Raw genomic sequence first — 23,890 nt, forward strand, 5'->3', positions numbered from 1 at the left:
AACCCGGGTCCTCAGCGCCGTAGGCAGCGATGCTAACCACTGTGCCACCGTGCTGCCTGTTCATTCCGAATTTATTATCACTTACTACGGCTCTGAAACAGCTCATTCGAAAAAAAATTGTATTCGCATGGTTTGAAGAACACGAAAAGGAGTGGTCTGACTTAAAGACCGCACTCGCCACAGCACCAGTTCTATCTTTATTTCTAAGAGTACCAAAAAGATATCCACAGATGTAAGCAAGGACGGCATAGGAGCTGTGCTGCTGCAGCAAACGTCTGCCAGACAATGGTAACCAATTGCAAATGCCCCGAGAGCGATGACACTGACCAAACAGTGCTTTGCGCAAATTGAGAAAAAATGTTTTGGTCTCCTCACTGGAGTGAACAAATCCCATAATTATGTGTATGGGTTATCCATCTTTACACTGGAAACGGATTATCATCCTCTCATATCAATCATCAAGCAAAAACTTGAGACTCCAAGTATGATAATGAAACTTCAAAGGTATGACTTCGAGTTAGTCTACAGACTGGAAAAAGTGCAAACAAAGAGCTTGTCGATCAGTATATTAGCCAGGTATTAATGAAGGTATTGATAACCATGTCTCAGCATGCAAAACTTGTCAACGTAACCAGTCACACCAGCAGAAAGAAATACTCAAGACTCCATGGTCAAAGGTTGGCATCGATCTGTTTTACTTCAATGGAAATGATTATCTATTTAATGTGGAAATAAAAAGCCAGGTACTTTGAGTTTTGCTGAAGGTCCTTCAATTTAAGCACGAATCGTGGCAGGGCTGAGATGGTCAAAAGGCCATGAATACCCTTCAGTGGGCAACTAATCGCACACTAAATTCCCTTCTAGAATTAATCATGGACTACTTCTCGAATTACCTTGAGGTGATCAAATTGCCCAATTCCAGTTCGGCATAAAAGCTACAAAAGAGATTTGTGTAAGGCATGGAATCCTATTTACTGTCATGACTGACAACGGTCCATGTGTTGACAGGTGTGATTGGACAGAATTCTCAACGATGCGATTTTCAGCATGTCACCTCTAGCCCACTAGATCCAAAATCTAATGGGAAAGCTGAAAAAGGTATGCTCAAAAAAGCATTGGATTCCAGAAGTGATCTATTCTTAGCTTTACTCAGCTATAGATCTATGCAATTAGCTACTGGATTTTCACCAGCACACCTGCTGATGAATCGACAGCCAAGTACTACATTACCATATTTGCCTACTGCAGATCCTGATAATGACAATGCTGTACAGAAAATGAAGCGAAACAAGCAAAGTCAGCAGCATTTACGACAGCAGAATGGCGAGGGATCTAGCAACGCTAGAGCCAGGAGATAATGTGCAGGTTCAGAATCCGACAGGAGGATGGTCCTGCATGGCAAGGGTGATTCGGCAGGCAGCTCCACACTCGTACATCGTACTGACAGATGGAGGTTCAATCCTACGAAGGAGGATTCTCCTTCTCAGCGCTTCTCAAAGTGAAGACAACTCGACCTGTATTTCCACACAGCTTGACACAGATCTACTCGAGACAACTTCTACAGCACGACAGTGAGATGTTGTGACTGCAGTGAAGACAATGACATCTGTTGAACCACCACGATTGAGAAGGTCCACACGTATCAAAAAGAAACCAGACAGACTCAACTTGTGAACTTTTTTGTTTTTAAAAAAAAAAGAAAAATTGTTCACAAATGGACAGTAACCATTCAACCATGTATCGAACATACAATGCTTTTTAAAAAAAAAAAAATTTAGAGTACCCAATTATTTTATCCAATTAAGGGGCAATTTAGCGTGGCCAATCCACCTACCCTGCACATCTTTGGGTTGTGGGGGTGAAACACACGCAAACACGGGGAGAATGTGCAAACTCCACACGGACAGTGACCCAGGGCCGGGATTCGAACCCGGGTCCTCATCGCCGTAGGCAGCAATGCTAACCACTGCGCCACCGTGCTGCCCCTACATACAATGTTCATACCATATAAATATGTTTGTACAAGTCTCCAAACATCTTCAAAGAAGGGGATGTAACAAAATTGGTATTGTATGGGAGATGGAGAGTTAACAGTTTCATGTAAATACATCTAACCACTAGATGGTAATTAAAAGCAGTCAGGTAGATCACATGACTCCCTTGATTCTGGGGAGAAGCTGTTTAGGCGTGAGAGTAGTTGTGTATTCTGGAGTTCTGTAGATAAAGTTGTAGCATAATTTATTGAGCAACCTTTGTATTTGCGAAGACGTTCAAATCTAGTTAAAAGTAGTGTTAGTAAATTAGCTTTGTTAATCAACATAGCTTGATGTTCTTTGTTGAACACGATACATCAAAGCAATCCTGACCGAGAACGGATAACATCACACTTGGCATATGAATCAACCAATACTATTTGCTTCCAACACGTCCCTTTGGAACCTGGTCCGTAACATGGTCATTTGCTCACAGAAATAATGTGTCGAATTTTAAATGTGGCATGCCATTCCTGGTCGTGTAACCAGAATTATGGGCCATTTCCTCCCCCTTGCTCTTGTCCATTTCCTACTTGATTCTAATAAAAATCTGTGTAGTCGGTATGCATGGGCAAGGTGTGCGTTTTTGCAGCGGAGGAAGCTTTCCATTGGTGGAACCCACCATCTGCTGACAATTCTGCAGCTACTGACAGGCTACAAAAGAACTTCCCAGAAGAAAAAGTGAGGCTCTGCATCACGGTCAGAACTTTGCTGCCAAGTGCCAGTTTCATTCTTCAACAATGCCTTACCTAGATGGCTGCAACCTGAACTCTGGCGCTCCCTGCTGCTGGCATCACAGCCTTTGTCGTTGACTGGCAAGAGCTCTCCTTTATCACATCCCCATCTCCTGTTCCTGAGGTTGCAGGAATATTGGGTATCTGAGACCTATGGATATTTCAGTTGAACCATGTGAAGAAGGTAGACATTGTTATAATGTGCGTCCATACATTACATTTCTTCCGAGAACTGATGAGTAGTGAGACTTCCCTTCTGTGGTCTTCAACCAAAGTTCCACCCACTGTGCACTGTGCCCTCTCTCACTTTGATCGTCAATCTCTCCCCCCCCCCCCCCCCCCCCCCCCCCCGACATACACACACTTTTGTACTGCAGATTTTAGCAACGAAAACCACTGACCTTAGACACAAAGGTAACTTGCATGCTGCTTTTAAACAAATGTGAACCAGATGCTACAAGATTTTTGGGAATGGTGACTTTCATGGAGGCTTGGCATCAACATGGAAAAGTCATGGTTGCAATGTTCAGAGTGGTTCTGTATTTATCTTTAAGGCAGAATATAATTATAAAAGTTTTTTACACTAATGTATATTCATGGCCTGGCAAATCTATTACAAGTGAGGACCTGCCCTAGGTCAGCATGCGACTCAACATGCCACAACCATGCCACTGGCTTAATCTCTATCTCAATCCACGTCGGGGAAACACCGCTTCATCTCCCACCTAATCCACTTGCACCGCAATTCCTATTCATAAGATATGGGATATAAGAGCAGAATTAAGCCATTTGGCCCATCACGTCTGCTCCATCATTCAATCATGGCTGATCTCCTGCCTTTAGCTCCACTGTCCTGTAAGTTTTCCATTACCAATTAAAAATCTGTCTAACTCCTTAAATTTACTCACTGTCCCTGCATTCACCGCACTCCGGGGTAGCGAATTCCACAGATCCACAACCCTTTGGGAGAAGTAGTTTCTCCTCCGCTCTTATCCTAAGACTGACCTCTCATTCTAGAATACCCCACAAGAGGAAGCATCCGCTCCACGTCTACTTTATCCATACCTTTCATCATCTTGTATATTTAAATTTTATCTCCCCTCATTCTCCTAACCTCCAGAGCGTATAGGCCTAAACTGTTCAATCTCTCTTCATACAACAAACCCCTCATTTCTGGAATCAACCTTGTGAGCTTCCTCTGAACCTTTTAATTTACCCACTTGAAGTGCTGACAATGCCCTCTTTTTGTACCTGAAACAAGGTAAAAGAGCTTCATGCGTTATCCAATGGGCTTCCCTTTCCATAGGAACCTTGTGTGCTATTTGGAATGTCTTTAGCGTCTGCTGTTGACCCCTTGATTTAATTATGACCATTGGCACTAACTTGCAGTATTTAATTTGTGTGCTTAGAAATATGTTGGCCTGATGCATTGGCTTTTATTTTCTGGTTAATGATTCCTTTGAGTATCATGTTCGACTCCAAAAGATCCAAATACAGATCACAGTTAATATTTTCTGCCTTTAAAAAAAAAATCACATTGGGGAAAAAAAGGCTTAATCTGCACTTTTTAGTTAATTTATTTGACACCATGAGGACTTAAATGACAATTGTTCACTCATTCCACTGAAGTAATATTCAGGATTTTACCAAGCTGTATACATTCAAATGGTTTTAATGGTGAACCAGAGTGTGGCACTGCATCACACAATTATTCCACTACATTCCCTCACCTTCCTCATAAAATAATGGATGTTTTTCCTGTTTTGCAGCATATAATTATTTTTATCACTTGTAGAACATAATGTGGATACATGCTTGATCAAGTAATTGTAAACTGGCTGTTCCCTTTTTAGGTTTTCTTTCTGTATTCATAAAAAATTAGTTTAGTTTTAGCTATGAATGAATAAAATTGCATTTTGATTTCATGATCTCCAGTATCAGAAAACATCCGCAGTGGTATATGAAGTGGACAATTCCATTAATATGTTACTCGACCTGTTACACATGTACAGAGGAAAATCTGGTGATAAGACGTCGGACAAGTGTGGCAGCATTTTTACTAAGGTTTGCTGTTTACTGGCCCTTCTATCAAAGGATTCGCAGAGGGCATTGGTGAGTACATGCACCTTAAAGTATATGTTGTAAAACATTTTGACAATGTTGTACCCAGTTTAAAACCAGTTTTCCATTCAATTTGGCTGTTTTGCTTCTTGATGTTAAATACCAACCAATATATTGTAGAACAATTAATCTGAAGAATAGGCTGAAAAAGCATAGTTGTAAAACACACAATTTATGCGATAGGCTTCTATTTAAATTGGGTTTATTCCCATTTTTCTACCTCTGCTCTCAAATGCATTGATGCTTTGCCATGCAGCCAGCTGCTCTCTGGTCATTTACAAATTGGCTAAGCCTCATGTGTGGACTCCAACTTTGAACGAATGGCGGGCTATTTTGTGTAAAAGCATCATTTGAGCTGATGTCACATTATTCTTTTTTTTTTAAATAATTTTTATTGAAAGAGTTTTTCCATACAGACATTTACCCCTACTAATTTTTAAATTATTTACAACACAATCCCTCTAGGCAAATATCCCTCCCGCGCGCACCAGTCCTCTTTCTCCCCCCCCCCCCCCCCCCCCCCAGCAACAACTTAACAAACAAGGCAGCCTACAGTTTCAGACATGAGCAGCGAGCAGACTTGCCCGCGTTACAGTCGTGCCTGTCCCCCCACGACCATTGCTGCCTCCAACTCCCCCCCCCCCCCCCCCCCCGGGTTGCTGCTGCCACGACCCCGAACGCCTATCTCTGATCTAAAAAGTCAAGGAAAGGTTGCCACCGCCTGGAGAATCCCTGTACCGACCCTCTCAGGGCAAATTTGATCCTTTCTAGCTGAATATAGCTAGCCATATCGTTAATCCAAGTTTCAACGCTTGGAGGCCTCGCGTCCTTCCATTGAATTAATATCCTTCGTCGAGCCACTAGGGACGCAAAGGCCAGTATTCCGGCCTCCCTAGCCTCCTGTACCCCCGGTTCTACCCCGACCCCAAAGATCGCAAGCCCCCACCCTGGTTTGACCCTGGACCCCACCACCTTCAACACCGTCCTTACCACCCCCTTCCAGAACCCTTCCAGCACCGGACATGCCCAGAACATATGCACATGGTTCGCTGGGCTTCCCAGACATCTGACACACCTGTCCTCACCCCCAAAGAACCGGCTCATCCTTGTCCCCGTCATGTGAGCTCTATGCAGCACCTTAAATTGAATGAGGCTCAGCCTCGCACACGAGGAGGAAGAATTGACCTTCTCCAGTGCATCCGCCCACGTCCCGTCTTCTATCTGCTCTCCCAGCTCCCCTTCCCACTTGGCTTTCAGCTCCTCCCCTGATGCCTCCTCCGCCTCCTGCATTATCTTGTAGATGTCCGATATCCTCCCCCCTCCGACCCAGACCCCCGAGAGCACCCTATCACTCGCCCCCTTACTGGGGAGCAGGGGGAACCCTTCCACCTGCCGCCTAGCAAATGCCTTCACTTGTAAATATCTGAACATGTTTCCCGGGGGGAGCTCAAACTTCTCCTCCAGCCCTCCCAGGCTCGCAAACCTCCCCTCTATAAACAGGTCCTTCAGCTGCCGTATGCCCACCCTGTACCAGCTCTGAAATCCCCCGGGATGAATCTATGGTTCCCTCTTATTGGCGCCGCCAACAGACCTCCCATTTCCCCCCTGTGTCGCCTCCACTGCCCCCATATCTTGAGGGTGGCCGCCACCACCGGGCTCGTGGTGTACCTCGTGGGGGGGAGCGGCCATGGTGCCGTTACTAGGGCCCCCAGGCTTGTGTTGCCACAGGACGCCCTCTCCATTCATTTCCAAGCTGCCCCCTCCCCTTCCATCATCCACTTGCGCACCATCGACACATTTGCCGCCCAGTAATACCCCGAGAGATTGGGTAGTGCCAGCCCTCCACTGCCCCTACTCCGCTCCAAAAAGACCCTCCTCACCCTTGGGGTGCCGTGCGCCCACACGTAGCTCATGATGCTACTCGTCCCTTTTTGAAGAAGGCCCTAGGGAGGAAGATGGGCAAGCACTGAAATAAAAACAAGAACCTTGGGAGGACCGTCATTTTGATTGACTGCACCCTCCCCGCCAGCGACAGCGGTACCATGTCCCACCTCTTAAATTCCTCCTCCATCTGTTCCACCAGCCTGGAAAAGTTCAACTTGTGGAGGGTCCCCCAGTTCCTTGCCACCTGCACCCCTAAGTACCTAAAGCTCTTTCCTGCTCGCTTGAAGGGGAGTCTCCCAATTCCCTCTCCCTGGTCCCCCGGATGTATCACAAAAACCTCGCTTTTGCCCAAATTTAGTTTGTACCCCGAAAAGTCCCCAAACTCTGCTAATAGTTCCATTATCTCCGGCATTCCCCCTTCTGGGTCTGCCACGTACAGCAGTGGATCATCCGCATACAGCGATACCCGATGTTCCTCCCCTCCCCTAGTCAGTCCTCTCCACCCCCCTGAACCCCTCAGTGCCATCGCCAATGGTTCAATCGCCAGTGCGAAAAGTAAGGGGGATAGGGGACATCCCTGCCTGGTCCCTCGGTGGAGCCCGAAATACTCCGACCTCCTCCCGTTTGTCACTACACTCGCCGTCGGGGCCGAGTAGAGCAACTTCACCCACTTAATAAACCCTTCCCCAAACCCAAACCGTTCCAACGTCTCCCACAGGTACTCCCACTCCACCCTATCGAATGCCTTCTCCGCGTCCAGCGCTACCACTATCTCAGCCTCCCCCTCCACTGCCGGCATCATAATTACATTCAGCAATCTCCGCACGTTCGTGTTGAGCTGCCGCCCCTTCACGAACCCCGTCTGGTCCTCATGGATTACCCCTGGCACACAATCCTCTATTCTAGCTGCCAGGATCTTTGCCAGCAACTTGGCATCCACGTTCAGAAGCGAGATAGGCCTGTAGGACCCGCACTGCACGGGGTCTTTATCCCGCTTCAATATCAGGGAGATCAGAGCCTGCGACATTGTCGGGGGCAGAACCCCCCCCCCCCTCTCGCGCCTCATTAAAGGCTCGTACCAGTACCGGTCCCACCAAGTCCACATTTTTCTTATAGAATTCCACCGGGAACCCATCTGGCCCCGGCGCCTTCCCCGCTTGCATCTGACCTATTCCCTTGACTAGCTCCTCTAGCCCTATTGGCGCCCCCAGCCCTTCTACCAGCCCCTCCTGGACCCTTGGGAACCTCAATTTGTTTAGGAAGTCCTCCATTTCCCCTCTCCTCGTCGGCGGCTCAGACCGATACAACTCCTTGTAAAAATCCCTGAAGACCCCGTTCACTTCTTGCCCCTTCTGCACTACCTTCCCGCCCCTCTCCTTCACTCCCCCAATCTCCCTAGCCGCATCTCGTTTGCGAAGCTGGTGTGCCAGCATCCTGCTCGCCTTTTCCCCATACTCATAGACCGCGCCCTGCGCCCTTCTCCACTGCGTCTCTGCCTTCCTGGTGGTCAGCAGGTCGAACTTGGCCTGCAGGCTGCGCCGTTCTCCCAGCAGCCCCTCCTCTGGTGCCTCCGCATATCTCCTATCCACTTCCAATAGCTCCCCCACCAGCCTCTCCCTCTCCTGCCTCTCCTTTCTTTCTCTGTGTGCCCTTATGGAGATCAGCTCTCCCCTGATCACTGCCTCCAGGGCCTCCCAGACCATCCCCACCTGCACCTCACCCGTGTCATTCAAGTCCAGATAGCTCTCAATGCTCTTCCGGACCCTTTTACACACCTCGTCGTCCGCTAACAGCCCCACATCCAGCCGCCACAGCGGGCGCTGGTCCCGCGCCTCCCCAATTTCCACATCCACCCAATGTGGTGCATGATCAGAGATCGCAATGGCCGAGTACTCAGCTTCCCGTACCCTCGGGATCAGCCCCCTGCTCAACACGAAGAAATCGATTCTGGAGTACACTCTATGGACGTGGGAGAAAAAGGAATACTCCCTCGCCCTCGGCCTACCAAACCTCCATGGGTCTACTCCTCCCATCTGCTCCATGTACCCCCTCAGCACTTCTGCCGCTGCCGGCCTCCTATTGGTCCTTGAGCTCGATCTGTCTAGCCCGGGGTCCAGCACTGTGTTAAAGTCCCCCCCCATGATCAAGCCCCCTGCCTCCAGTCCCGGAATGAGGCCCAATAGGCGCCTCATAAAACCCGCGTCATCCCAGTTCGGGGCATATACGTTGACCATCACCACTTTCTCCCCCTGCAGCTTACCCTTCACCATCACATACCTACCCTCCTTATCCGCCACCACCTCCTCCGCCACGAACGACACCCTCTTTCCCACCAGAATCGCCACCCCCCGGTTCTTTGCGTCCAATCCAGAGTGGAACACCTGTCCCACCCACCCCCTTCTCAGGCGAACCTGGTCCACTACCTTCAAATGGGTCTCCTGTAACATTGCTACATCAGTCTTCAGTCCCTTCAGGTGTGAGAATACCCTTGATCTCTTGACCGGCCCATTCAGCCCCCACACGTTCCAAGTGATCAGCCGGGTCGCGGGACGACCCGCCCCCTTCCCCTGCCGATTAGCCATGTCCTGTTCCCTGCTCGCCCCGGGTCGACCCTCCCCTTCTGACCCGCTCCCCATGGCGATGGCCCCCTCCCCCCACCCCTCCAGTCCTCCACTTCCCGTTCCTGGCCTTTCCAGCAGCAACCCGGTGTCCCTCCCTAACCCCCTCCCCCCCCCCCAGGCTAGGACCCCTCCTAGCCGCGATGTACCCTCCATCGTACTCCCGTAAGTCAGCTGGTTATGTCACATTATTCTTGTTTGATGTCGCAGAGGGCAACTGGATTTAAATGAGTACCATTTTTAAAAAATGTCACTTTCCTCTCAACCAAACTTCCTACTGCATTCTCTTCTAAACCTTAGTCAATTGTAGTACCCTTGCTAGTGACCCAACTGTGATTGATGAAATCATCACATATTAGGGATCTATCTTGGAGATCTCCTAATCTGCACAGCCTCACATTTATTGGCTCTCGTAATTACCTTCACGAGATTGAAGGGGACACCCCGATTGATCGTTCCTTGGGGCTTGTGGAATACAAGCCCCCCCCCCCCCCCACGAGTGGGCAGAGGCCCATCAGCTGGGACTCTTGGAAATCAACCTATAAAAGCCGGACTGGGACTGGCTAAAACTGTAGTCCCGTTTGGGGCCGTGAAGCTGTAAGCTACATTGTGGCCTTTACTTTTGTTAAATTAAGCCTCTTTTGGATTTACCATCTTGGGACGCCTCCGCTTTTAACGCTCTGCTTAAAGAAGTTACGAGAGTTGGCATCTGCAAATATTACAGAAAAGGTGATGGCAGCTACACTAAATATTTACAGTGTTCCAGCCAATTAGGAAAAGCTATATTGCAAGCACTGAAAATATATAACCCACTGCACAAATTCCATCTTCTCTTTCCCTTTGTAATTCTGAGCTTTGTTCCTGTAACAAATTAATTACATCAAGTCTGAAACTGTCATTTAGCTCATTTGACCAAGTTTGACCCACAAAACGTTCTCCATGTGCTGAGAGGTAGATGTTCTTTAGCTTATAAATATTTAATTTGTGAATAACTCATTATGGGGTCAATAAACATTCCCATCATAAGTGACAAGATTCAGATTGACATGCAAATTCCAGTTCGAAGTAATGAAACCTAGGAAAAATTAATTTTAAAATACATAAACGCAAGTGATCAATGGACGTTAGACTCCAAGATTCAGCCACGTTAATACGCAAATAGCAAGATCTATCCCTCCATCTACCTCCTCCCCCCGAACAGGTGCCGGAATGTGGCAACTAGGGGCTTTTCACAGTAACTTCATTTGAAGCCTACTTATGAAAATAAGCGATTTTCATTTTTCATTTGAAATGAAATGAAAATCGCTTATTGTCACGAGTAGGCTTCAATGAAGTTACTGTGAAAAGCCCCTAGTCGCCACATTCCGGCGCCTGTCCGGGGAGGCTGGTACGGGAATCGAACCGTGCTGCTGGCCTGCTTGGTCTGCTTTAAAAGCCAGCGATTTAGCCTGGTGAGCTAAACCAGCCCCAGTGGGGCCCCAGCTCCGTGCATCGGTGACAGAGGATCATCTGAAATTTGGAACACTTTAAATAGATCCCAACCTAATCTTTCAGTGTCTACTGACCGTAAAGCACCTTTAGGTCATGAGAGTTATGGGCATTTGTAATGTTGTCCTTTCTTGAGGGAGCTTTGCGTATCCCTTGAGATCAAAGGTGACAACTTTGAATAAAATCAACCTATCTGTCTTTTGCATTTGAATGTCTCATTGTTGTACATTTAAGGATAATGATTACAAAACATGTAGCAATCAAATTACTGGAAAAATGTTTTTTATTTTCAACAAATACACAGATTATGTGTTTATGACATGCCGGCCTAAGTCTTCAAACTTCCCTGGCTCAATAAAGCATGCAGGAGAATATGCAAGGGGCAACACCAGTCTTGCACGAAAGTGAAGTGTTAACCTGGTTAAGCTAATAGAGGACCACTTTCATGTCAAATAGCATGCAATGGACAGAACAAAGCAAACCAACAAAGTTCTGCCATATCCAGTCGATAATTAAGCAACTCACTGGAAGAGGAGACGCCACAAATATCCCCATTCTCCATGATGGAGGATCGCAGCACATCAGTGCAAATGATGAGGCTGAAGCATTTGCAATAATATTCAGCCAGAGGTGCCGAGTGGATGATCCATCTTGGCATCCTTCGGGGATCCCCAGCATCACATGTGTCAATCTTCAGCCAATTCAATTCATTCCACGTAATATCAAGAAACGGCTGAAGGCACTTGTTAATGTAAGGCTATGGGACATTTGGATTTGTTTATTGTCACGTGTACCGAGGTACAGTGAAAAGTATTTTTCTGTGCAGCAGCTCAACAGATCATTAAGTACATGGGAAGAAAAGGGAATTAAAAAAATATATAATATGGCAACCAAAGGTATACAATGTAACTACATAAGCACTGGCATCGGATGAAGCATACAGGGTGTAGAGTTAATGAGGTCAGTCCATAAGAGGGTCATTTAGGAGTCTGGTGACAGTGGGGAAGAAGCTGTTTTTGAGTCTGTTTGTGCCTGTTCTCAGACTTCTGTATCTCCTGCCCGATGGAAGAAGTTGGAAGAGTGAGTAAGCCGGGTGGGAGGGGTCTTTGATTATGCTGCCTGCTTTCCCCAGGCAGCGGGAGGTGTAGATGGGAGTCAATGGATGGGAGGCAGGTTTGTGTGATGGACTGGGCGGTGTTCACAAATCTCTGAAGTTTCTTGCGGTCCTGGGCCGAGCAGTTGCCATACGAGGCTGTGATGCAGCCAGATGGGATGCTTTCTATGGTGCATCTGTAAAAGTTGGTAAGGGTTAATGTGGACATGACGAATTTCCATAGTTTCCTGAGGAAGTATAGGCGCTGTTGTGCTTTCTTGGTGGTAGCATCGACGTGGATGGACCAGGTCAGATCTTTGGAGATGTACACCCCTAAGAATTTGAAACTGCTAATCATCTCCACCTCGGCTCCGTTGATGCTGACAGGGGTGTGTACAATACTTTGCTTCCTGAAGTCAATGGCCAGCTCTTTAGTTTTGCTGGCATTGAGGGAGAGATTGTTGTCGCTACACCATTCCACTAGGTTCTCTATCACCCTCCTATATTCTGACTCGTCGTTATTTGAGATCCGGCCCACTATGGTCGTATCGTCAGCAAACTTGTAGATGGAGTTGGAACCAAGTTTTGCCACGCAGTCGTGTGTGTACAGGAAGTAGAGTAGGGGGCTAAGTATGCAGCCTTGCGAGGCCCCGGTATTGAGGACTACTGTGGAGGAGGTGGTGTTGTTCATTCTTACTGATTGTGGTCTATTGGTCAGAAAATCGAGGATCCAGTTGCAGAGTGGAGAGCCAAGTCCTAGGTTTTGGAGCTTTGATATGAGCTTGGCTGGGATTATGGTGTTGAAGGCGGAGCTGTAGTCAATAAATAGGAGTCTGATGTAGGAGTCCTTGTTTTTGAGATGCTCTAGGGATGAGTGTAGGGCCAGGGAAATGGTGTCTGATGTGGACCGGTTGCAACGGTATGCAAATTGCTGTGGATTAAGGCATTCTGGGAGTATGGAGGTGATGTGCTTTATGATCAACCTCTCGAAGCACTTCATTACGACTGAAGACAGGGCCACCGGACGGTGGCCATGGCGCACGTTGCCTGGTTCTTCTTTGGTACCGGTATGATTGTGATCTTCTTGAAGCAGGTGGGGACCTCTGAGTGGAGTAGGGAGAGGTTAAAGATGTCTGTGAATACCTCTGCCAGCTGGTCCGCACAGGCTCTGATTGCACGACCAGGGATCCCGTCCGGGCCCGTCGCCTTCCGAGGTTTCACTTTCAGGAAGGCCGATCTGACTTCGGAAGCTGTGATGGTGGGAATGGATGAATAATGGGCTGCTGGGGCACTGACAGCGGATTGTTGGTTACCTGCTCGAACCGAGCATAGAATGCATTGAGTTCATCGGGGAGGGGTGCGCTGCTGCCAGAGATACTGCTTGGCTTTGCTTTGTGGCCCGCTATGTTGATTAGTCCTTGCCACAACCGCTGACAGTCTGTCTGTGACTCTAGCTTGGTTTGATAATACTCCTGACAATACTCCGGCAATAGTACTGAAGACTTGCGCTCAAAAATAGCCACACTTCTCACCAAGCTTTTCCAGTACAGCTACAACACGTGCATCCACTCACCAATGCGGAAAATTGTCCATGTGTATGTTCTCTACACAAAACACCGGACAAATCCAGCCTGGCCAATTACCACCCCATAAGTCTCCTGTCTCTATTATCAACAAAGTGATGGAAGGGGTCATCAACAGTACTATCAAGCGGCACTTACTCAGCAGTAACCTGTTCAGAGAAGCTTAGTTTGTCTTCCTCAGGGCCACTTCACTCCTGACCTCATTACAACCGTGGTCCAAGCATGGGCAAAAGAGCTTAACTCAACAGGTAGGTAGGGTCAGAATAAGTGTCCTTGGCATCAAGGCAGCATTTATTTGATCAAGTGTGACAGTAACTGACCCTAACAAAACAGGAGTCAATGGGAATGAGGGGGGAACTCCCACTAGTCTGAGTCATATCTAGCACAAAGGAAGATCATAGAATTTACAGTGCAGAAGGAGGCGATTCGGCCCATCGAGTCTGCACCAGCCCATATAAAGAGCGGAACCCATTGACCCCGTACTTAACATTTTTTGGAGGGCAATTTATCATGGCCAATCCTCCTAACCCACACATCTTTGGACTGTGGGAGGAAACCGGAGGAAACGCACGCAGACACGGGGAGAACGGGCAGACTCTGCACAGACAGTGACCAGCCGGGAATCGAACCTGGGACCCTGGAGCTGTGAAGCAACTGTGCTAACCACTATGCTACCGTGCTGCCGTGATGTTGTGGTTTTTGGAGGTCAATCATCTCTCTACCAGGACATTGCAGCATGGTGGCCCCAGTATCCCATCTCATCTGCTTCATCAACAACCTTCCCTCCATCATAAAGCCAGTAGTGGGGATGACTGCACAGTCTTTGGCACTATTCATGACTCCTCAGATACTGAGCAGCCTGTATTCACATACACCAATACCTGGGCAACATTCAGGCTTGGGCTAATAAGTGGAAAGTTACATTTATGCCACACATGTACCAGGCAATGATCATCTCCTACAAGACAAAATCCAACCATCTCCCCATGACGTCAAACTGAATACCTCAACATCCTGAGGGTTACCAATGACCAGAAACCAAACTTGACTAGCCACATAAATACGGTGGCAAGGGGCAGCATGGTGGTGCAGTGCTTAACATTGCTACCTCACAGCATCAAGGTCCCAGGTTCGATCCCGGCTCTGGATCACTGTCTGTGTGGAGTTTGCACATTCTCCCCGTGTTTGAATGGGTTTCACCCCCACAACCCAAAGATGTGCAGGGAAGGTGGATTGGTCACGCTCAGTTGTCCCTTAATTGGAAAAAATGAATTGGGTGCACTAAATTTATTTTTTTAAATGGGAAGTCTGAGATTAACTCACATTCTGACTCTCCAAAGCCTGTTCACGTATACGGCATAAGTCCGGCATGTGAAGAAATACTGTCCACTTGCCTGAATCAGTGCAACTCCAATGATATGCTTGAATCTCGACACCGTCTAGGACAAAGCAGCCTGCTTAATTAGCACCCCATCCATCACCAATATCGCTCACCAACACCGCCGCATTGTGACAGTAAGTGGATACCATCTATGAGATGCACTTCAGGGCCCCTTGGACAACAGCTTTCAAGCCCATGCCCATTAACACTAAGAAGGGCAAGGGCAACCGATGCATGGGAACACCACTACATACAAGTTCCCCTACAAACGACACCCCATCCTGACTTAGAACTATATCATTGTTACTTCATTTTTGCCAAGTCAAAATCTTAGAACTCACTTCCTAAAAGCACCGTGTCTACTTACCCTGCAAGAACTGCAGCATTTCAAGAAAGTGGCTTGCCAACATTTTCTCGAGGGTAATTGGGATAGATGATAAATGCTGGCCTAGCCAGCAACACCTACATGAAAGAATTTTAAAAAGTGTTAGCTTCACATAGAAGACTGAGTTATTTATTGGTGTATATGGCAATCGAGATAATTGACTAATTATAATTCCAGTAGTTGTATGTGTTACCTGTGGCTTGTATAAGTTTAAGGATTGGGATCACATCCGATTATATCTATTAAAAGAGCATTGTTTTAAAATACAGGTCACAAGCAGGGGGAGCTCGCCTATCCCCCTCTCCTGGTCCCCTGGGTGAACCACGAACAACTCGCTCTTCCCATGTTGAGCTTGTACCCTGAGAAATCCCCAAACTCCCTGAGGATCCTCATTACCTCCGGCAACCCCCCACCGGGTCTGCCACATATAGCAGCAAGTCGTCCGCATAGAGCGACACCTTATGCTCCTCCCCACCCCGCACCAGCCCCCTCCATTTCCTCGACTCCCTCAATGCCATAGCCAGGGGTTCAATCGCCAATGCAAAGAGCAGGGGGGATAAGGGACACCCCTGCCTCGTCCCTCGATGCAGCCGAAAGTACTCAGACCTCCTCTTGGTTGTGACCACACTCTCCATCGGGGTCTCGTACAACAGCCTAACCCACCTGATGAACCACTCCCCAAACCCGAACCTCTTCAGCACCTCCCACAAGTATCCCCACTCTACCCTATCGAAGGCCTTCTCAGCGTCCATCGCCGCTACTATCTCAGCCTCCCCCTCCCTCGCCGGCATCATAAGCCTCTGCACATTCACGTTCAACTGCCTCCCCTTCACGAACCCCGTCTGGTCCTCATGGATGACTTGTGGCACACAATCCTCCATTCTCATGGCTAAGACCTTCGCCAGCACCTTGGCATCTACATTTAACAGCGAGGTCTGCCTATAAGACTCACATTGCAGGGGACCTTTGTCCCAGTTCAAGATCAAGGAGATCAGTGCCCGAGACATCGTCGGGGGCAAAAACCCCCCACCTTCCTTGCCTCATTGAAGGTCCTAACCAGCAACGGGCCCGACAGGTCCACATATGTTTTGTAAAACTCAACCGGGAAACCGTCCGGCCCCGGCGCCTTCCCCGCCTGCATGCTCCCTATCCATTTGACCAGTTCCTCCAGCACAATTGGGGCCCCTGATCCCACCACCAGTCCCTCCTCCACCTTCGGGAACCTCAGTTGGTCCAGAAAGCGGCCCATCCCTCCCTTCTCCTCCGGAGGCTCGGACCGATACAGTTCCTATACAGGTCACAAGTAGATTTACAAAAAAGACTGTACTGATACTAATGTCAACATTGTGCTTTTTTTTTTGTCTAAAAAAGCAGTTCTGTTGGCTAAATTCAATTTTGCAGAGATAAATTATATTTGCTGAGAATAAATTATTGGGCCATGATCAATTTCTTGCTGATTTTTTTTCCTTTATTCCCACCAAAATAGAGAATAGAAATGGGCATTTTGATGAATCTATTGCACTATCTAATTGTTTTCAGGAGGTCCGAAGCTTGCCCAGAGTAGCGGATCGTATCCGTAACCTTTACGAGCTAACTGTGAGGAAACACAAGATGGATATAGATAGAATAAGTGCGAAGCTGCGGATGTCTGCCCCTTGCAATGGTGTTTCATATATTCCAGCTACACCTGTGCGAACAAGATTAGTTTCGAAGTAAGAAGCCATTTTCTCACATTTGAATTAAGTCATCATCATCATTCTTTTACACTCACTTATTCCATTTTCCTTCTTTTATATTTCATTTTCTTGACCTTTTGTTCTTTCTGTTGCAGACTAAAACCAGACTGGGTATTAAGGAGAGACAATATGAAAGAAATTGTGGATCCCCTGAAAGCCATTCAGTTGGTTGTGGATACGCTTGGAATTTCTACTTAAACTGTCAACAATTGAAAATAATAGTTGATATTTGATCAATGTTCATGAGTAAAACAAATTCTTGAAACTTATCTGAATTGTACTCCTTGTATATATTGTTAATGTTGGTTAAGTTTGCTTTGGTTTCACATGCATCTTTTGTGTGTATATCAAATATCATGATGAAAGGTTATCCTCCATCTCTAATTTGAGAAACAATTATTTCCATGGACTATTTCTTACAACTCTTTTAAGATGAATTAAGTGTATTTGTTCATATTTTTGTACAATCTATAAAGCTTCGTTTTTAGTACAATTTAGAAATAAATCTTTACTGTATGCAATGAGCAATACAGAAATGTTTTATCATATCAATTGTTTTCTCTAGCTGAATTGAATTGAATTTGATTTATTGTCACGTGTACCGAGGTAGAGTCCAGACAGATCGTAAATACATAGGCACAGCACAATATAAATACATGAGCACAGACATTGGGTGAAGCATATGGATGTGTGAAGGTGGTCATTCAGGATGCTGGTAACAGTGGGGAAGAAGCTGCTTTTGAATCTGTTAGTGTGTGTTCTCAGACTTCTGTATTGCTGAATGATGTTGACAAACCAGCCAATTGCAGCCCTATCAGTCTCCTCCCTATCATCAGCAAAGTGATGGAAGAGGTTGTCAACAAGTTCTCAAGCTGTACTTCAACATAACCTCCTTGCTTAAACCACTTGGCTACAGACCTTATTGTAGCCATGATCCAAATATAGAACTGAGCTGAATTCTGGAGATTGAGGTGATAGTGACTGCCATTTACATCAGGAAGCATTTGAACAAGTGTGGCACATTCAAGGCTATTCAACTCCATGTGGCACATGCATGAATTCCTTCTGGCAGTGCCCTAGGCCCAATCACATTAGCTATTACATCAATGACCACTCCATAAGGAAATCTGAAGTGGGGATGTCACAAAATGTATCTCCACTTGTAATTCTTTAGATAATGGAGCAGCCATGCCTGGGCATATAAATAGCGAATAATATTCACATCATGACGGTCAACAAGAGGAGAGACGAACCACTGTATTTTGACATTCAATGCTAGTGTTTAATATGCAGTACAGCAAATTGCCAAAACTTGTTTGGCAGCTTCTCCCAAACCTGCAAATGCCGCCACCTAAAAGTACAAGGGCAGTAACATCATTAGATCCAACTCCCACCTCCCCAGATTGGAAATATATTGAAATTCCTTAATTGTTACTGGGTCAAAATCCTTGAGCTCCTTATCTACAAGTATTGTGGAAACATCTTAACCAAACGAACTGCAGTGGTTCAAGAAGGCATCTCACCAGCATTGTCTCAATAAGTTTGAACAGGAAATAAGTATTGGCCTTAGCAGTAATACTGTATTGATTCTTAATAAAACTTTAGAGTAGATAGGACTAGGCCAGGCATTGTCACACTCGGGCTCGTGGCGCTCCTGATTGCATAAATCCATGTGAAGCAGCTGGCTTTTAATAATGCTGGCTGCAAGCAGGCTTCAAAATGGCCAGGAACAGATTTTTAAAAATTCAGCTGCACTGTGCATGCGTGCCCGATCATCGGTGCGCATGTGCAAAACTATGCGCATGCGCAGTGTGGCTGCTTTTTTTCCCCCAAGTTCAGGGGGCCAAAGGGACCCAAAACCATTTCCTCCATTTTTGTCAGCAACTAACAAGGTAAGAGAAAATGGTGGGCCGCAAAGGGCGGCCGGGTTGGATCCCGAAGGTTGGCCAGTTGGTAAAAATAGGTTCCTGGAAAAAAAGTTTGAAAACATTGGACGAGGTCAATAGGACTTGGTGTGACCTGGATAAGAGACATTGTGATGTTAAAGAAAAAGGTGGGTTGAATTTTCTGTAAAGGTCCTGCTGCTGAGACCGGAAACAGGTATAAGGACCCTGAGCAGCATTTTACGGGTGACAGTCAGCGGGTCAGCTGCACCCCTGTTCAAGGTGGCTACTGTCACCAAGTGTAGGGGTATGCAAAGACATTGGGCTTCCAACCTGCTGTCTTCCTATGACATTCTCCCAGCCCTGGCCTTATCCCCATGCAATGCCTCCTGCTGGTGTTGCGCCTGCAGGCGCCTTTCCCTCTTTTATCAACACCGACTATGATATAAACTGCCATGGATCAAAGCTGTGGAAAAAAAATAATTCTGCCAAAATAATTTGCACATAGAAAATTATAATAGGTGGAAAATCACCTCTGAAAATATCAGTCTAAACTGAAAATGTTCAACTATGAGAAATCAGGAACTTTACTCAGCAAGCATCTATGGTCTTTGATAATTATAATTTTCCATGTTCATATAAAATATTAGCTGGCAAAATTGAATTCACATTGAATATGTCAGACATTTTTATTTGAAATAAAATGTACTTTATGGTGATATGACCAGCAATAGCTTTTCAATAGTTTATTTTAAAGAAACAAAGAAAACATACTCATCAAGTTGGATGATGGCAACTATGCCTTGACAAAGAATGAACATTGTGTTCAGGCAATGCCAAAGTAGGGGTATCCTCATTATCAACCACAGCTGGATGTACACATTTTTGTGACAACAAATATTTTCAAATCATTTTGGTTCCTTAACATTAGAAAAGGTGAAGGACAAGATAAAAGCAGTTTGGCCCATTGAAACGGTCCTACGGGAAGTTTAGCTGAATCAGTGAATGCTCCCACTGCATTCAATTTTCCCAACACCTTTAATTGTCAGGGTTTTTTAAAATCTTGATCAACTTTCAAACATTTTTAAAATCAAAATATGCTCTATATTTATATTTTGTTAAGTTTGTCTTCATTACACTGACCTGACTTGCCTTGAAATAATGTTTAACTTCTTATGAAAGATTAAACTTTATTCCTATACCACTACAGCTAGGTTTGCTCATTACTTTGCTCACACCTCCAATTACAATATCTCATTTAATCATTTTTATATTATTAATATAGATGGTGCCATTTGTCCCTCAACTGGTTAGTTAGTATAACTGATGCTACAAATGAAATATTTATTTGGTCCTAAACAAATCAGATCTCAGCCAATACATAATCGTATTTTCCCTTAGTCCCATTTTTCTAAAGTTTAAAGAAAATGTTTTCATCCTTAACCCCAGATTTCCATTTTTCAGGCCCTGAACATTTTTGTGAATTACTTATTTTGGGTTAATTTAACTTTGTCACCAAAAGAACATGATTTGAGTGGCAAGAACAACACAAGGCTAATAGTCACAGTCAAGTGCATTTTTCTTTAAATGTCATGCTATTCAAAATTCACAATTAAATTTAACCTTAAGTACTTGCTTTCTCGGCCACATAAGCATATCTCAACATATTAAGTTTGTGTTTTAGCTGAAATTTTCATGTTGCATTATCTTAAAAGAACATCATCATACCACCTTGACATTTTCAGTAAATGTAATGACTGAAGGTCATTGATGAAGCAACTGAAGATGGTTGGACATTGGAGACTACCCTGTGTGACTTGTGCATGTCCTGGAACTGAGATGACTGACCTCCAACAACTACAGCCATCTTCCTTTGTGCCAGGTATGACTCCAAACAGTGAAGAATTTTGCCCCTGATTCCAATTGACTCCAGTTTTGCTGGGGCTTCTTGATGCTTGATGTCAAGGGCAGTCACTCGCATCCCACCTCTGGAGTTGTTATTTTAGAATCATAGAATCCCTACAGTGCAGCAAGAGGTCACTCAGCCCATTGAATCTGCACTGACCCTCTGAAAGAACACCCAATCTAGATTCACTCCCATCCCTCCCCCCACCCTATCCCTGTAACCACCAACTTACCTTTGAACACCAAGGGCAATTCAGTATGATCAATCCACCTAAACTGTACAACTTTGGGCAGTGGGAGTAAACTGGAGCACCTGGTTTGAACCAAGGCTGTAATAAGGTCAGGAGCGGAGTGGGCCTGGTGGAACCCAAACTGAGCATCAGTAAGCAGATTATTACTGAGTAAATGCCATTTGATAGTAATGTTGATGACTCCTTCAATCACTTTACTGACGATCGAGAGTAGACTGCTGGAGCGGTAATTGGCCGGGTAGATTTGTTCTGCTTTTTATCCAGTGCCATTAGCTGTTTCTTAATATTACATGGAATTAATCAAATTGGTTGAAGACTGATATGGGTGTTGACATTTAATTCAGGATTGTAGTTCGCTTGCCCTCTGGGTGAGATGGGGGGTGTGGGTTACAGGTCTGTGGGATGGGGTTAGTGCTGCCTACTCACCCTGAGGAGGTCATGCAGTTTTGTACGGCACTGCTGGCCGATCCAGATGGTGTTGCTTGTGGCGCTGACCACATCTGCCATCTGTGCCCAAGCACGGCAAATGGCGGCTAGCAGCCTCCTTCCTGGGCCGGGATACAGAGTCACCCGCCTCTCTACCGCGTCCAGCAGAGTCTCGAGCTCCGCGTCCGTAAATCGTGGAGACGTGTGTCTTGCTTCCATCTTGTTGGCTGGGATGGCGTGTGTGGGGAGTGAAGTGTATCAGCCTCCTGAATCTCAATCACGAATCCAGCAAATCCCAAACCGTTTCTCATTGCAATTGATTGTGTTCCACGTGGTGCCCGTGCTATCCCCTCAAGTGTAGCATAATCGGTCAAGTGCTGTGCCCATTTTGCTGTCGTGGAAGTCCATGAATCCTGCGCTGACTTCAACACTTAGTCTCAGGAACGGAGAATCCCGCCTGTGATCTTTTTAAAGCTACAGCTTTCAAAGTAGCATTTGTTAAACACTGGATAATTGCATTGTAGTCGTCTGTGTACAGTTTACAAAAAAGATCCAGCCATTCATTTTCTGTGTTTGTATGTTTATTTGTTGTGTGTTGCAAAAAAATCAAATGTGTACAAAATTACACATGCAACACTATAATTTGAATCAGGAAAAAGGAACTGCAACATGGTTTCATTTCTATGACTACAGTATTGAAACTAATTTGACTGCTGTGAATGTTATCCTCACTAACATGCTCTTACATGTAATCGCAATTTATCTTTAGATAATCCTCTTCATTACTGGAGGTATGGAGAAATTATCTCACAAAGTACTAATTACTGACTCATAGAAGTAATAATACTGCAGGACACATATAAAGGAAACACGACTAAGAAAGAGGCTTGAACAATTTAAACATTTCCGATAACATTTTCCATATTACATTTATTTTAAAATGAAAGAAATTGTACATATTCTGAAGGTTATTCGAACTATCTTAACTATTTGTTTTTCTATTCCAAAAATACTCTGAAGATCTTGCAGTATAATTTGATTGGATTACCATGTTTACATTAATTCCAAAACCAAGGAAGTAATACTTAATTCATAGAATAACCTATCCTGTGAATGTAATTCATTCAGTAATTGAATCTTGAATTCTTTGCCATCGGTTAGTCGTTATTTCTCAGAATTTGTACCACCACATCTTGTGCCTGTGAGTGAAATAAATGATAAATGTACCACATATATTAATTTGTATTTTTAAAGGAGATGATATAATTAGAAACAAACAATAACATTTACCATAACTACTTCAATTAGTGTGAGCAGCACCATTTCAAATTTAAATTTACATTGAACTGCAAAAAAAAAATCAATATTTGAAATGACTGAAGTAGGGATGATAAGTTTGAGGATATACAAATGCATATCCCACTTGTTTTATGCTTAGCAAAACTTAATGGTTTTGTTACATAGCTAGATCCTCCTCTTGGATAAATTGTGAGGTGGCAGGGCTTCTTCCCACCATCTTGAGAATACCACAACTCCAACTTTTCCTAAGTCAGAGAATCATTTATTATGGGTGACCAGAAGAGGGAACCTAACAGTACATGAGCTGGAGGATGAAGTTGAGTCTCCTTGAAATGGATAGAAGAGTCTTTATATATAGAAACTACCTGGCTTTTGATAAGCTAGCTAAGAGTGTTGATGAGGTTAGTGCAGTTGATTTGATGTATATTGACTTCCGAAGGAATGTGTAAAGTGCCACATCATCGGCTTCTCAGCATGGATATGAAACAGCAGGAAACAGTACAGTGACTGCGTCATTTTCCTACTCGGGGAAAGAATACAGTGGTATTCCCTTGGGGGCCAGAACTAGAACCGCTACTTTCCTTGATCCAACTTGACTCCAACTTGGGTGTACAGGGTGCAATCTCAAAATTTGCAGGTGACACAGAACTTGGAATTATTGTAACAGCAGGAAGGATAGTGAAACAGTTCAATAGGGCATGAACAGTCTGGTGAAATGGGCAAAGGACAGATGAAACTTAAGGCATAGAATTGCAAGAGAAACATTTTGGTAGGAAAACAAAGCGAAGCAATAAAATGTATAATTCAGAATAAGGAGTGGGATGCTCCGACCCCCCGCCGGGTTGGAGAATCGCCGGGGGGGGGGGCTGTGTGAAACCCGCCCCCGCCGGCTGCCGAATTCTCTGGCGCCGGAGATTTGGCGGGGTCGGGAATCACGCCGCGCCAGTTGGCGGCAGCTGGCATCGCCCCCCCGGGCGATTCTACGGCCCACGATGGGCTGAGTGGCCGCCCGTTTTCGGCCAGTCCCACTGGCATATGTTACACCAGATATTTGCCGGCGGGACCTGGCT

General features: G+C 45.6%; 2 protein-coding genes across 2 annotated transcripts in view; one reads left to right on the top strand and one right to left on the bottom strand.

The window, feature by feature from the left end:
* The window catches only part of aspm (assembly factor for spindle microtubules), a 128,827-nt gene extending 111,221 nt beyond the window's left edge, over positions 1-17,606 (top strand). Inside the window, 3 exon segments of the mRNA XM_038794876.1 lie at positions 4,703-4,879; positions 16,860-17,032; positions 17,152-17,606. Of these exon segments, the coding sequence (XP_038650804.1) occupies positions 4,703-4,879; positions 16,860-17,032; positions 17,152-17,254 (453 nt within the window). The 3' untranslated portion in view covers positions 17,255-17,606.
* A 4,478-nt stretch (positions 17,607-22,084) lies between these two features.
* Positions 22,085-23,890, bottom strand: part of LOC119964829 (complement factor H-like) — a 146,975-nt gene continuing 145,169 nt past the window's right edge. The window contains exon 17 of the mRNA XM_038794877.1: positions 22,085-22,720. The gene's annotated coding sequence lies outside the window, so the exon portion shown is untranslated. The remainder of the gene's footprint in view (positions 22,721-23,890) is intronic.

This window comes from Scyliorhinus canicula, chromosome 4, assembly GCF_902713615.1.
Source record: "Scyliorhinus canicula chromosome 4, sScyCan1.1, whole genome shotgun sequence".
Taxonomy (NCBI): Eukaryota; Metazoa; Chordata; class Chondrichthyes; order Carcharhiniformes; family Scyliorhinidae; genus Scyliorhinus; species Scyliorhinus canicula.